The sequence below is a fragment of the Bos javanicus genome, chromosome 3, assembly GCF_032452875.1.
Source record: "Bos javanicus breed banteng chromosome 3, ARS-OSU_banteng_1.0, whole genome shotgun sequence".
Classification (NCBI taxonomy): Eukaryota; Metazoa; Chordata; class Mammalia; order Artiodactyla; family Bovidae; genus Bos; species Bos javanicus.
The window spans coordinates 54,033,015-54,047,577 of record NC_083870.1 but is presented as its reverse complement, the minus strand read 5'-3'; the positions used below and the strand labels follow the sequence as shown (position 1 = coordinate 54,047,577).

Genomic DNA, 14,563 nt, shown 5'->3' with positions numbered 1-14,563 from the left:
TCAGAGATTTGAAAGGAGATGAGTAAGACATGGTAGTGCTGGTAGCCAGAGAGGACAATGGCTCAGGGTCTTCACCCAATTAAAAAAAAAAATCAGTACAATTAAGCAAGATACCTGCTGGAGTCTAGAAACTTAACTAAAGAAGACAGATTGGGATTCTTTGATGCAGCCCTGGTTAAGACAGGCTTCTTCATAGCAGCCACTGTAGACTAATGATCTCCATAATTGTTTAATACTTCTCTTTCCTAGTAGACCAGTGCTTGTCAAAGGGGGGCAGTTTTACCCTGCAGAAGACATTTGTTTGGAGACATGTGTAGTTGTCACAACTAGAGAGGGCAGTGGCACTGGCATCTAGCAGGTAGAAGTCAGGGATGCTGCTGAATGCACAGGACACCCCACACACAAAGAATTATCCCACCCCAAATGTCCACAGTGCCAAGGTGGAGAGACCCTGCATGGGTCTTAAAGACCCATCTGTCTTGCTCAGCATTTTATCCCCAGCACCTGGTTGGGAGCCTGGCACAAAACAAAGCTCTCAGCAGGCATCCACTGCATACAGGTGAGACAAGTCTGCCCTCCTTTCAGCCTGTTTGCCTAAGTCATTCCTCTTGTGCCAGTAGGCACTCTCAACCCTGAGCACATTCATTGCACAGGACTGATCATTCCCTCTACTTGCACGTCACTGACCCTATTTTTGAGCTGCAGATAATGTCTGATCAGAAGGAGGTTACGTTTTTTTCTTTCATTTCTCTGCCGTATCTATACTGAAATTGACATATCTGTGGTTTTGTATCTGTATTCTTAAGGAATGAAATAAAAGGGTAGATATTTTCCTTTGCTTATACCACCTAGTATTTTGATGTAGAATGAGTTATATTGCATGATAGTCTTAGAAGCAGTGATCATTGGATTTATTTTCAAGGATATCCAGTACCAAATGATTGTATGAGTGATAGAGGAGGGGGCAGATTCCATCATAATAAGCCTTTTTTTTAATGCAGTCTGACCATCTTTTACACTGTATAAGGAAAGTTTATCTTTTTAAAGAGATATTTCTGGAAGTTCCTGTGGAGAACTGGCTCAGTGGGGTTGTACTAGGTCATCAGAGGAGCAAGTTGAACTCTGGAGCGCCCCTTTCATCCCTCTTTCTAACAAAGCAACGACTTGAACTAGGGAGCCTGCATTGTTTTATAGTTGCAGAGTTGCCTGGTCCAGGCTTGTATAAATTTGTTAACCATTAAGAGGGTGGAGTATGTGCAGTCCAGCTTGGCCTGGAGCAAACTTGCAGTTCAGTGGCAGGATGAGAGCTGAGCACGTTGAGTATGCTAACCCTTTCTCTGGGTGTCTTTCCCCAATAAGCCCATTTCATATGCACACTGTGGTTCCCTTAGAAACTCACATGCAACCTTCCCACCAGATAGAGGAGCAATTCAGTTGAGCATTTCTAGGCGTTGACCTAGCCACAGGCTATTTATCATATTCCAAATGATTTCTCTGTTTCAGATGCCTTAAAACTCAGGAGCAGGTAGAAAAAGAGTTCATACTCGTGAGTGTGCACGTAGAGGAGAATGAAACCTACATGTTTATACGATCACATCTTCTTGCCTCTGCTTCTGTCAGCGTTTTCTTTAAACCAGAAGGAAGTTTTCAGTCTATATTGTGAAACCCTAAGAAATAGCCTTGTGTCTGTTTTTGAGGGTATAGCTCATTACCTCACACAGTAAAACTCTTCTTGAGGACTGTTGAGATTGATTTTCTTCTCCTGAGTTACTGGTTTGTAAATGAGTATGTAACTGATAGATTTCCTTTGAGAGTTGAGAATTGCTTTGTTAGAGCTAGTCTGTTGCCCACCCATATACAGCAGGGGTTTCGAAGTTCTTAGTGGCCTCAATCCTGACTCCAGAACATCCTTATTTTTCCTGTAAGTTTCCCATCTACTTCAAATGTATCATCATTGTTTTATGTACCTCTGTAAAATGTCTGAAAATGTTTTGGGGGAAAGGAAGGGGTATAAATAAATACTTGTAGTATAATAGGCCCTCAAAACCCAGTTTTACGGGCTTCTTTTTTTTCCCTTTCCAGATTGAGATGCTTCCAGATGGGCTGTTTCAGTGCAAAAAGCTGCAGTGTTTACTCTTGGGGAAAAATAGCCTGATGAGCTTGTCGCCTCACGTGGGTGAGCTGTCAAACCTTACTCATCTGGAGCTCATCGGTAATTACCTGGAAACACTTCCTCCTGAACTGGAAGGGTGTCAGTCCCTAAAACGGAGCTGTCTGATTGTCGAGGAGAATTTGCTCAATACTCTTCCTCCCCCTGTAACAGAACGTTTGCAGACATGCCTGGATAAATGTTGACCTAAAGAGAGAATAATTTTTAAAAGTACATTCCAGGGCTTTAAATGAGAACTAAAATTTCCTAGGTTATAAAGATGAACAATGGATAATTATCACTAACTATAACCAAATGTCTTATTATAATAAGGCAACTCAGTGTCTAAATTAAACAGGTAAAAAGTATTAACACTGAAACAAAGTTTTGTGAATAATTGATCTTTAACTTATGGAGATATAACAAGTGTACACTTGGAGGGTAGAATGGGGCCATGAAGTTATTGAATCTCTACACTGCAGTTTTTATCTTTTGAAGATGAGATATAACTTACTTGCATACTTGTTTTAACTGACTTCCTGTTTTGATATTTATCACCTAGGGCATAAACTCATCAACATAAATTCCCTTGAGGTACACTCAGCACTGTCTTTGATTTATGTTCTTAAATACTTTTAGGCAGGATGCATTGTGCTTGGCAGAGTTCCTCCTTGGCTTAATTTTTACTTCCTGCCCCAGCTTGTTTGAGTCTTCCTTCATCTGATTTTCTCTTAGCAACAGTGATGAACCCTGAGAAAGTGCCTGCCTGTGGCCTTTGCACAGAACAGGAGCAGGGTATTTAGGATAAGTCATCCTTGGGCCATCCTGAAATTTTAATGTATCCTCTGCAATTTCTTCTTGTATATCATCAGAGCCTTTTTTATTTGCTACTAATTTTTATATCAAATGTAAAACATATAAATGTTTTCTATTGTGTAATCTTGGATTCAAAATCTGTGAGAATAGTTTTTGTAAGGTACAGAGGACACATCCTTTTCTTTAAGAACTTACTATTAATGTACTTGGTTTCGGCTGCTTACGAGTCTCACTTTTGTGCGCACTTGGCTCCAAAATGTTTTTGTAGTCTGCAGCTAATTATTTCTGAATAACAAAAGCCTTGTGTTTTCATGCCCTAAAATATTTGGGGGTTTCCTTCCAAGAGGATGGCCACATCATCTACCTCTCTCTTCCCTAGTTGCTGTGCTATTGTACGGGTAACCATTCTTAATTACTTCAAAAACTGTGATGGAGGGGAGAGGTACAGATTTGGATCTATAAAACTGATTTTTAAACACTCTGTAGAAATTAAGTAAAAGTTAAACAAAATACTTTCTTCTCCATCTGCATGATCTCTAGATAGGATTATAATGTGAAACACTCTGCCTCTATTCATTGCTTAATATGGGTTCTCAAAGCTCACAAAGAAATAGATCTAATTAACTGAAATTCATCTCATGTCTTTGTCTAACTTCTCTGGAATACATTTTGCTCTTTTTTTTCAATAAAGAGTTTTGTGTTTGGCTTTTTATTATCATGCATATTGTAAAATGAATAAAGCTGACTGACTCATTTTGGGGAAATATACATTTTTGATGTGTTTTTCTCTGTGTCTAGGCATTGTGATGCCATTTCAAACTATGAAATAATCTATTAACTGCACCTCGACAAAACTGGAAAACACTATGGGTAAAGAGTACTGTAAACATGGAATTGTGATGTATGGTATGTTTTTCCCCTTGCTTTGTCCCTTCCAGAAGGATGAAAATGAGTTTTTAAATTATGGCCAAATGTAGCTTCCCTCACCTGCCACACACCTTTGATCTTACATTCAGAGAAAACAACTGTTCACATCAAATAAAATTTGAGTAATAGCTATAAAAAACATAAAACACCAAAAGCTGCCTAAAACACTGCTGTTTATTCTAAATGAGGAAGAACAATGTAAAAATGCAATTTTTACCAAAACTTGCCTTTAGTCAGAACATTCAAGCTCTCAGGGACCCAAGCATAACTGATGAAACTTTCTTCTAGACTTCAGAAAACAGATTCTGACTCTATCTAGGTTTTTTGTTATTTTCAATCTTTTTAATGTGAGATCATTGTCATTTTAATGTTTCCCATCTGTGTTGCACAGTAGAATTGTCATGTGTACCAATTCCAGTGTTTGGAACATGAATATGATACATGGAAATATGTTCATTTTGGGTCATATAATTACTCATAATGTGTATGAAAAATCCTATCCCTTTTGATAAGGAAAAGTTTTCAAAACAAATTTCAGATTTACTACCATTTCCCTGGGGTTTCCCAGGTGGCACAGTGGTAAAGAATCGCCTGTCAATGCAGGAGCCATGGGTTCGATCCCTGGGTTGGGAAGATGCCCTAGAGGAGATGGCAACCCACTCCAGTATTCTTGCCTGGAGAATCCCATGGACAGAGGAGCCTAGCAGGCTACAGTCCATAGGGTTGCAAAAAGTCGGACATGACTGAGCGGCTGAGCACGTACACACCATTCCCCTGACAGTCTACAGCCCCTCCTGGCTAGTCACCAGGTTCTGTTCACCTGCAAAAGGCACTAACTAAATCTTCCTTATCACCTGTCTACATTTCTGGAAGCAAGTTACTATCATAATGAGTTTTGTAAGCTGCTTTCCAAACACAAGAATTTGGTTACTAGTGCAAACTCCTTTCAAGTTAACATTTTTTTTTTTAACTTTATTGTATTGGTTTTGCCATATATCAACATGAATCCACCACAGGTATACACGTGTTCCCCATCCTGAACCCTCCTCCCTCCTCCCTCCCCATACCATCCCTCTGGGTCATCCCAGTGCACCAGCCCCAAACATCCAGTATCATGCATCGAACCTGGACTGGCGACTCGTTTCATATATAATATTATACATTTTTATTTCAGTCCTACACACCAGTGTTTAGGTAGCTTTGGGAATGATGTAACACAGATGCCATGAACTCTGAGACCACCACTTAACATGTAAAACTGTGGTATTTGCCAACTTTAATGCAATATTGGAGCAGAATTTCATTTTGAAAGAGAGTTTTCAAAGAAGCAAATGAAGTTTATTCAATTATAATTTTGAGACCAGTTGACACTTGCTTTCCAAGAATGTGTACTGCACTTTCCAAAAAATAAATATGGATGTTATTCAGAACAAAGTTGACGGCTTATGCTAGACTAGATGCATTTATTTACATACACACACACAGATACACAATGATGAGCCTGCATGCACATCCCTACGTGTACAAAATTTATTTGTTTTGAATATATGTTATATTTTTCCAAAGTTGCAAGTGGTTGTAGGTTAATGCTAAAATATTAATTCTTTTTTATTCCTTACTTGTAATCATGGAGTGCTCTATTCTCTTAGCTATAATATTAAAGTAAAAAGAAATGAAAATGAAAGTCACTCAGTCGTATCTGACTCTTTGCAACCCCATGGACTATACAGTCATGGAATTCTCCAGGCCAGAAAACTGAAGCAGGTAGCCATTCCCTTCTCTAAGGGATCTTCCCAACCCAGGGATCAAACCCAGATCTCCCAATTGCAGGCAGATTCTTTACCAGCAGAGTCACCAGGGAAGCCCAAGAATACTTTAAAAGAAAACCAAATGCTCAGACTTGGTCAGCAACCTAAGTGGTTTTGACCCTAATGTACATTAAGGTCCATCTCTGTGGCACACAGATGAGGTGTTTTCATTCTTCATCCTTCGTCTTCATTTTCTCCTGATACCACCATGTTTCACTGTCACTTAGCAAATGTTTGTGTTAAACAGGGTAAATAGAGATGCCAAGATCTCATCGTTGTGGCATAGCGCCAGTGTATGTGCTGTGGGGAGCTGTTATCTGTATAAAATTATTGTTTAATAGTGGAAATATTTGTTTCTGTTCTTCAGGTGTCTCATGATTTAAATTTTGTATGTTGAATTAAAATATTGCATAATATTGATGGGTTCAAAACCATTAAAATAATCAAACAATTATTCTGTGGGTTTAGTTTTATTTCCTTGTATTTTCAATCAAATACTCTTTCCATCTTCACTTTCTTATAACGTCCCATCCACATAAGCTATTTTGTTTTCCCTCTCTGCTCACCCACCTCCTTAAATTGATATAGTAACAGAATATATTTGTGCTAGAGAACTTGAAATACTACTGGAGCATGTATTTATTTGGGGGGAAGCCAAAGCCTATAATTACGCCTAATTGAATTGTTCTACTCAACCCATCCTTGCAGTGTTCAGAGCTGATCCAGTGATTCTTCATCCATACCAATATAACAGAGAGAATGAGAATATAACTGTAAATCCACTTTGTTTTCAGGAACTGTATATTGCATCAGAATCTGTGTTTATTTCTTTGTAGAAACGAGGAAGTCTGGTCTGGGGAGGAGTTATTTTGTACCCTGGTTTGAATTATGAAGACATTATATACATGAAATGGCCTAAACTAATAACTGTTGCAAAATGCCCTGGATATGATAATTTCTTCAGCTGTATCTGAAAGCTGAAGCAGTGAAAAGAAACCAGTTTAACTGGTTTCTTCCTGCCTCTGGTCCATCACTTCTACGTCCACTGAGACCTATCTACTAAGTACCTTCTGGTAATGAACTACATTTTCTTCACCTTTTTAAATACATGAACAATTCCATCAAAACCTAAAGTATTAGCATAGAATATAAGAGCCAAAGTACTGAGTTGAGATGGCTTCCGATTGAACTGAATTCATATTTAAATTTTGCATTTGACTTGTATAATACACTACGGCTGAGAAAAACAATTAGGAATGCCTCCTGCATGTTACATGTTATCTCTTAACAGAGATGGTGCAATTTAAAAAATTCAAAGGGGCATAGAATGGGTGTGTTTGTACATATATGTATTGTGTATAAACCTAAATATTCATGCTTAAATATTTTTCAAGCTCTTCAAATGTTTCACTCTCAACAAAATAAAGGGCCAATTCTGAGAAGAAACATTTTGTGTAGTTAGCTTCACAGGGAATGCTCGCATTTGTTATTTTGTTTTTGTCATATCTTTTGAAGCATGTACATAATTGGTTTTTGCTTCTGGTAATGAATTATTAGAAAATGTAAGATTTTGTTGTGAGCTGAATGCTTTTGGCCCTCAGGTTTACCATGTAAATCTGGATTTTGGTGTGAAATCCCTCTGCCTGAGATTTAGTACTTTTGAGTGAACTTTATTGTTTTTAAAATAACTTTTATGTAACATACAGATTCAATTTTTATAATAAATAGCAAATAAAAACAGATTCAGTGTTGGAAGAAGTTGACTGGACTAATTTTACCTGTATACATTTATCAGTGCCCAAGTTCCAGAAGTGAGTCCCTCCTCTTCCCAGGGTTCCCTGTGCAGTTGTGTTGTTATGTTGTTCACCAAATGAAAAATTTCAGATTTATGTAGCTGTCTTCCAGTTGTTAAGTTGTGTCTGACTCTCTGCGACCCCATGGACTGTATAGCCCACCAAGCTCCTCTGTCCAAGGGATTTCCGAGGCAAGAATACTAGAGTGGGTTGCCATTTCCTCCTGCAGAGGATCTTTCTGACCCAGGGATGGAACCCACGTCTCCTGTGGCTTCCGCATTGGCAGGCAGATTCTTTACCACCGAGCCACCAAGGAATGGTGGTATGACTATCATAACAGTAATATGAGTTTTTAAACTATGCTACAATGGCCACAAGGCTCTGAAAACTGTTGGACTGATCCTAGAATGCACTGTGGGAGGGTATGCAGTCTGTCACTCTCCTGATTCATCTGTCCAGCAGTGTTTGTCCCTTGGGACTCGTTCACAAACCAATCCATCTCTCTCCCTTTCTTCTTGGCTCCTGTTTCTCCGTTTGCTGTTGGTTTAGCACTAACATTGACTAGTGGACCAGATGAAATAAAAAGTAAAAAACTAAGACAGGAGATGTTGAAGTTTAGGTAGGGAGAAGAGATGGAATTATCTGGTAAACCAGGTACATAATAGTTTGAACTTTGGGATAGAAGACTTTCCCCTCTCTCAATCACACACAGAGTTTAAGGAGCACATTAGGAAGCAGATACCAAGAACTTTTCTCTGCTGGAGGGCAGAACCTGATATAGACTGAAGCAGGTTATGAAGGAAACTAGATGGCACTATTTTTCCCTGGAAATGTACTTTAAGCAAGGCTTTCTCTCACCTCTAAATGCCTTGGGAATGGGAATATGTGGAGGAGATGAAACCAGTGCCTGACCTAAGGCATCACTGCGAGGTGCTTTGGCTGAGTCCTGTCCTAAAAGCCCAGAAGGCAGTCACCGACCCCCACAATCGTGGCAACAAGGGTGACTCCGCGTTCTTCACTCCTTTCCCCTTTGCAAATCACTTTTCAAACATGCTGTGAAGGGAGCCTGGCTATGCAGGCAGAGGCTGTGGCCATGCTGTTGAGGCCACAGCCTGATGCTCTGGAGCTGCAGCTCATGGTTGGGTTTCTGCCCCTTGTTTGGATTCTCTGAAATTCAGGTTCCTAGCTTGTTTTCTGTGTCCCCCTCATCTCTGAGATCCAGAGAAAAGCAGTTTATCCAAAGGCACAAAGCCAGAGCTTGAACTCAGCCCCATATTTACAGAAAAATATCTATATGCCAAGGAAGGATCAGAAAAAAGTCATCTTTCAACATGTGTAGTCTCTTTGGAAAATATAAGTTTCTCTTCACCCTGTGTTGTCTCATTAGGCTCCATATGAGAGTTCTAAGTCCTGCCTCCTAAATACAGTACTTCCATAGAACAGCCTGTGTGCCACTGAGCTTTTCAGATTACTTCTTATATAGCAAATACCTTACGTTTTGTGTGCCTTTTTACACAGGCCTGTTGTTGGTTTGTGTAGGGCTTCCGGCACATCATTTTTTTTTACTCTCTGCCTCCCTCTGCTGCTGAGAAGAGAATAAATCAAACAGAAGCTTGCCTAGTTCCTATTTCTCCCCCTTTTATTCAGTTTCTCCTTGCCTGCCTCCCGAGGGAAGATCTTTAGAATTCGGTGGCCCTCACTTAATCTCAGAGACTCCATCTCAAATGAGATGCATGTAGAAAGCCCTATGCAATGCCCAGCACCAGGATCAGACAGGACATGTTGGGTGCCTGGGCAGGAAACAATTCAGCAACCTTGAAACATGCTTTGAATGTTCATTTATTAGGTATTTGGTAAAGATGGGGGAGCTGGTTTTCTACTAGTAAAAATCATGAAGCTTAAATAGGCTAGTTATTTCCTTCTCCAAAAGCAATACTCACAGAAAAGTGAGGTAGAGCTTAAAGATGACTGAGCAGAGAGAGGTGGGGATTGGGGAGATAGTGTAAATAAGTCCTCATAGTATTTCTATCAAACACCCCAACAGACAGTCTCCTCTCCCAGGCCTCATGAGCAGGCCCATCAGCTGCCGGGTCTCCCCTCTCTTTTTTCTCCCCAGAGCATCCTTCTCTTTTGACCCAACTCTTTTCCTTCCCAGATTTCAGGTGCTATACCCTTCAGTATCTCTGTCTCTGGGCCGTTTAGCATTGTCCTAACCACATATTCCAAGCTTATATAAATCACCCTTTACTAAATCCCAACTTTGAGAGTATTAAATACCCATCATATCAAGGGAGATGTTTTACTTTGTAGTCGTCAAAATAAATGTCTTTGAAATCACAGTGTCCAGAGGAGTATGACTGTTAGCTGGCTCGACGTGCTTGCAAGCCTAGGAACTGGAGGCAAATGGGATTATACTAAAGGACAGGATGGTTTCCCAGGTTCCTCAGGTTGTAGGTTTACCAGAAGAGGAGTAATAGATTTGGACCATTGAATATAACATGCTAAATAAAATAGGATGCATTTGAAAAAAAGTGTCTTTCAGTTATCAGGATTCTCCCTTCCTACAAAGTGGTTTCCTGTCACAATTTCAGATTCCAAATGATAGACTTATTCGCTGTGCTGGATGGAAGTAGGACCAATTTGCAGTCCTTAGGCTGGTAACCTAATGAATTGCATATGAAAACTCAAGTTAATTGGTCCTTACCTATTATCAATTATTCCAATAATATTTGGTGTTCTTTGTAAGTTAGTACCGAGGCAAATGTTGGAACATTGGGGGGACCAAATGCCACCTGTCTGAAGGGAGTTTCCCTCTAGTCTTTCCCTAAACTGGGTTTCCTTGTCTCATGTGCCTGTGTCTTAACGTGCTTCTATGCTATGCTAAGTCACTTCAGTCTGCGACCCCATAGACAGCAGCCCACCAGGCTCCCCTGTCCCTGGGATTCTCCAGGCAAGAACACTGGAGTGGGTTGCCATTTCCTTCTCCAAACGTGCTTCTATGCCACATCCTAAAAAAACTCCACAGGTCATTTTGGGTTTGAGAAAAGAGCGGTTCTGTCACCCTTTTCATAATAGACTGAACCAGTCTTGGGTAACTGCTCTGTGAAAAAGGAAATCCAGAAGAAGAAGGAGCCAAATGAAAAAACATTGATTCAATCTGCATTCTGAGGCCTGAGGGAAATTTGCTGGCCCGGTGATTCCTGGGCAGAACAATATATTACAGACCTCATTAATGGCTTCAAACTGAGGAAAGATAAAAATCTAATCATTTCATCCCTGCTCCTACAGCTTGGAGTCTGCCACCTTGGGGGAAGCATCGTATTGGGATACACCAATAACATCATTTACCTTCTGCAGTGGTAAAGAATTCACCTGCCAATGCAGGAGACATAGATTCAATCCCTGGGTCAGGAAGATCCCTTGGAGAAGGAAATGGCAACCTGCTCCAGTATTATTGCCTGGAAAATTCCATGGACAGGAGGAGCCTGGCAGGCTACAGTCCATGGGTCACAAAGAGTTGGACGTGACTGAGCACGTACCTCCTGCAACCGGCTGAGTACTCTAGTGGGTTCTTCCTGTGTGCTGTCTCAGTCCATCGAGCAACCTTATTTGGTGTGTTATTCCCAATTCACAGATAAGAAAACAAACTTAAAAATGAGAATTTCCCCAACACCTTGTGACTGTTCAGAAGAGGAATCCAATGTAACTTACAGGTCTGCAAAGCTCTTTCTACAGAGATTTAGGTAAACAGCACCCAGGATGAGCACTTCACCCTCTCACCCACCTGAGTATTTGAAGACTCACAGATCATGCTCTGCTTTTCAGAGTTCACTGGTCTCCTCTTGGTAGCTTTAAGCCTGTTGCTTCCTTCTGTTCCATATCTATCTTAGTTTGTCTTCTCCTGAGCCAATGAGTCACTTCCTGTCCATACTATTTCCCCCATCCTCTCCTAGGATCACAGAACTTTCCAACAGAAGAAACCATGGAGACTTTTTAGACAAGGAAAACCTAGGTGACTTGTCTAAGCTCACAAGCCCACTGCCTGAGAGAGGTGGCACCGAAATCTGCACATCCCCCTGTTTGTGCTCTTCTCAGGAGCACAGGAGTCTATAATAGGGGTCTCCAACCCCCAGGCCATGAAGCAGTACCCATCTGTGGCACATTAGGAACCAGGCCACCCAGCAGGATGTGAGTGGTGGGCAAGTGAGTGAAGCTTCACTTCCCATTGCTTGCATCCTTCTGATTCATGGGAAAATTGTCTTCCATGAAACCAGTCCCTGGTGCCAAAAAGGTTGGAGTGTGCTGTGCTTAGGTCGCTTCAGTCGTGTCCAACTCTTTGCAATCCTAAGGACTGTAGCCGCCAGGCTCCTCTATCCATGGGATTCTCCAGGCAAGAATACTGGAATGGGTTGCCATTTCCTCCTCCAGGGGATCTTCCCGTCCCAGGGATCAAACCCACCTCCTGCATTAGCAGGCAAGTTCTTTGCCGCTAGTGCCACTTGGGAAGCTCTGCTAGTCTAAAACCAAAGCCCAGTGGAAGAGCCAAGACTAGCACCCAAACTTCCTCCCTAACTGCAAGCCCTGTGCCTTCTCTAACAAGCTGCGTTCATTTTAGCTATGTCCTGTATCCTGATAATAACACTTTCTGTGCAAAGTGCAGTGCTGGGCCCAAAGCACTTGAGGCTCCTATCCCCACTTCACTTATCAGCTAGGCTCTGAAAGCAGCCATCAATAATTAATCATTATTGAGAACTTTGGAGTTCAATGGCCATAGACTTTATAAATGTGTTTAAAATGTGTTAAGATAGGCATGGTCTCCATTTATAGAAAAGAGAAGTCAATCCAGGATGGTTAAATGACATGAGGTGACATGTTAGATTATATAGCTAGTATGTGGCAGACCCAGGTTTTGAACTGGAGACTCTAGCATCAAAGCACTGCTTTTTGTATAGTGCACACTGCCAGGATCAAGTGACAAGCAAGTGATGGTGGTGTGAGAACAGCCTAGGATTTCGGCATCTGATCCAGTATTCTGTCCTTTAGACTGTGCAGACATGCTGGGAAAGGATTGATATGCACACAGATATATCCATATACACAAACATATCGCTTCAAACACCCTTTAGTATAAATACAACAATTTCATCCAAACGACTAATGTAATTTTAAACTTGTGGTTATTTTTGAAACTGCAGAGTTTTTCTTTCAATGTCCTAACCTAAATTATGAGCACATGTGCTCTCATCAGAGAAACAGAGTGCCATTCTGAGTTTCAGACCCTGTGGGAGAAGACGGATGAAAACCTTATCCTGTTAGAAAAAGAGTTGTCAATATTTTGGTCCTTGCTTCAAGGTGCACATGGGGCTCCCAGTCAGTTTGGGTTTAATACAGAATTGCTGTTACAGTTTAACTCCCTGAGAATCTTGGTTTATTATACAGAGATGCTGGCAGACATTTTAGACTTGCAAAATGACTATCAATCACAGTTCAGGCTAAATTGATTCTAAATTCGTTCTGCTGATGTGGACTTTTGGAGAGTGCGGAGGAGGGGTAGGTGATGCTGTCCTTATTGAATTCCTGCTGTGCTCTGGATAAGGAGGTGTGTTCCTCACCCCAAGCTGGTGATGTGTCCCTCCCTGGCTCTGCATATTTGCTGAACATACCCCTAAACATGGAGAAAGCCTCACCTCAGGCTCCAAGAACCCACTCCTTGAAGCCTTGGTTCACTTGGCATTTCCCCTTGGTTTCTTCAGAACGCCTGCCCTTCAAGACAAGGGCACATTAGACCCACTGTGAGCTGCCCGATCAACCACCTCCAAGGCCCTTCACACAGTGGAACTGCAGCTCCCAGATGAGCTTGCACCCCAGCCACCGAGCTCAGCTCAGGAACAGAAGACGGCTTACCAAGTGACTTTGCAACATCACATTAGCTGCTTTTTTAGTCTTCTAGAAGATGAAAGAAATTGACCTGCCTCCCTTTTTCTTTATGATGATGAGTCTAATTCCCCCAGCTTAGAAAAAGCACCCACCGAGATTTTTTTTTTCCCAAGATTGAAAATGAGCCAAATGGCTCAGGTGCTGCCTCAGATAATCGGCAGGGGCCCCAACTGAGCCCCTGGCCAGAGTGGCTATAGGGAATCCCCTTCTTGGCATGAGCTGTGGCTCAGGAGTTTGGACAGGCTGAGGATGCCAGGGGCCATCTTGTAGTGAGAGAGAATGTGGGATCCTTGTGACTTTTAGGATTTGGCATTGGCCCTTGCAACTGCCATTTCCAGTGTGATCTGTGGGTGCCTGTGTGCTAGGGTCCCCATCTAACAGAGCCTAATGAGAGGGTGAGCTTAGGTGTTCCCTAGGGTGCCTTCCAATTCCAGTATTCTGATCTACATAAGATGCTCAGTAAGTGGGAAGTGTTGATCAGGGTTATTATTGAGTAATTTTCCTAAGAGCTCGAGCATGTCATACATTTAATTTTTAGCTTTATAAATGACTCATTTTTATGGCATGTGAACAACTCTTTTATTCACTTAAGAACCTACTGCATAACAGCAGGTGAGGGAGGCTGGGATGGTTTTAAAGGGTTTTCTGCCAAGCCTCCCATCAAGAGAACCAGATGTGCGGTGAAAAGGAGCCATGGAGGGCAGGGCAGATAGGCGCATTCCCAGGAGGTCCTATGTCATCTCAGGTTACAATTCCCTGTAAGTGGCACGGGTAAAAAGGTGACCTGGGAGGTACTTGACCCTCTTGGGCTTTTAACACCAAAGCATGAAATCCAAGGCTGATCCATCACCACTGATGTCCAGCCCACAGTCTAACCTGAGACCAACTGCTGCCTCCAAGTTTTCAGTTCTTTGGTTTCTGTTTCATGGGGCTCTGGGCCTAAGTGTTCCATCAGCTAACAGGCTCCAGCTGCAGAGACATGCTTCCAGGCTTGGGTGCGCTGAGAGGTGTCAGCTCCTCCCTGTTTTAAGGGTACAGCCCCGGCAGGGTGCCAACGCCAAGGGCAGACTCGTCTGGCTATTCTGACCCATGATTGGCTGCCCTGGAGCTGTGTGTTGTGCACCTAGTCTGTG

At 41.8% G+C, this 14,563-nt stretch overlaps 1 protein-coding gene across 4 annotated transcripts in view; it reads left to right on the top strand.

Moving 5' to 3' along the window:
* LRRC8B (leucine rich repeat containing 8 VRAC subunit B) overlaps window positions 1-6,154 on the top strand; it is a 77,489-nt gene extending 71,335 nt beyond the window's left edge. For all 4 annotated transcript variants that reach the window (XM_061411292.1, XM_061411291.1, XM_061411294.1 and 1 more), the window contains one exon: window positions 2,083-6,154. In XM_061411292.1, coding sequence (XP_061267276.1) covers window positions 2,083-2,355 — 273 coding nt within the window. In that variant the 3' untranslated portion in view covers window positions 2,356-6,154. The remainder of the gene's footprint in view (window positions 1-2,082) is intronic.
* The last annotated feature ends 8,409 nt before the right edge of the window (window positions 6,155-14,563 follow it).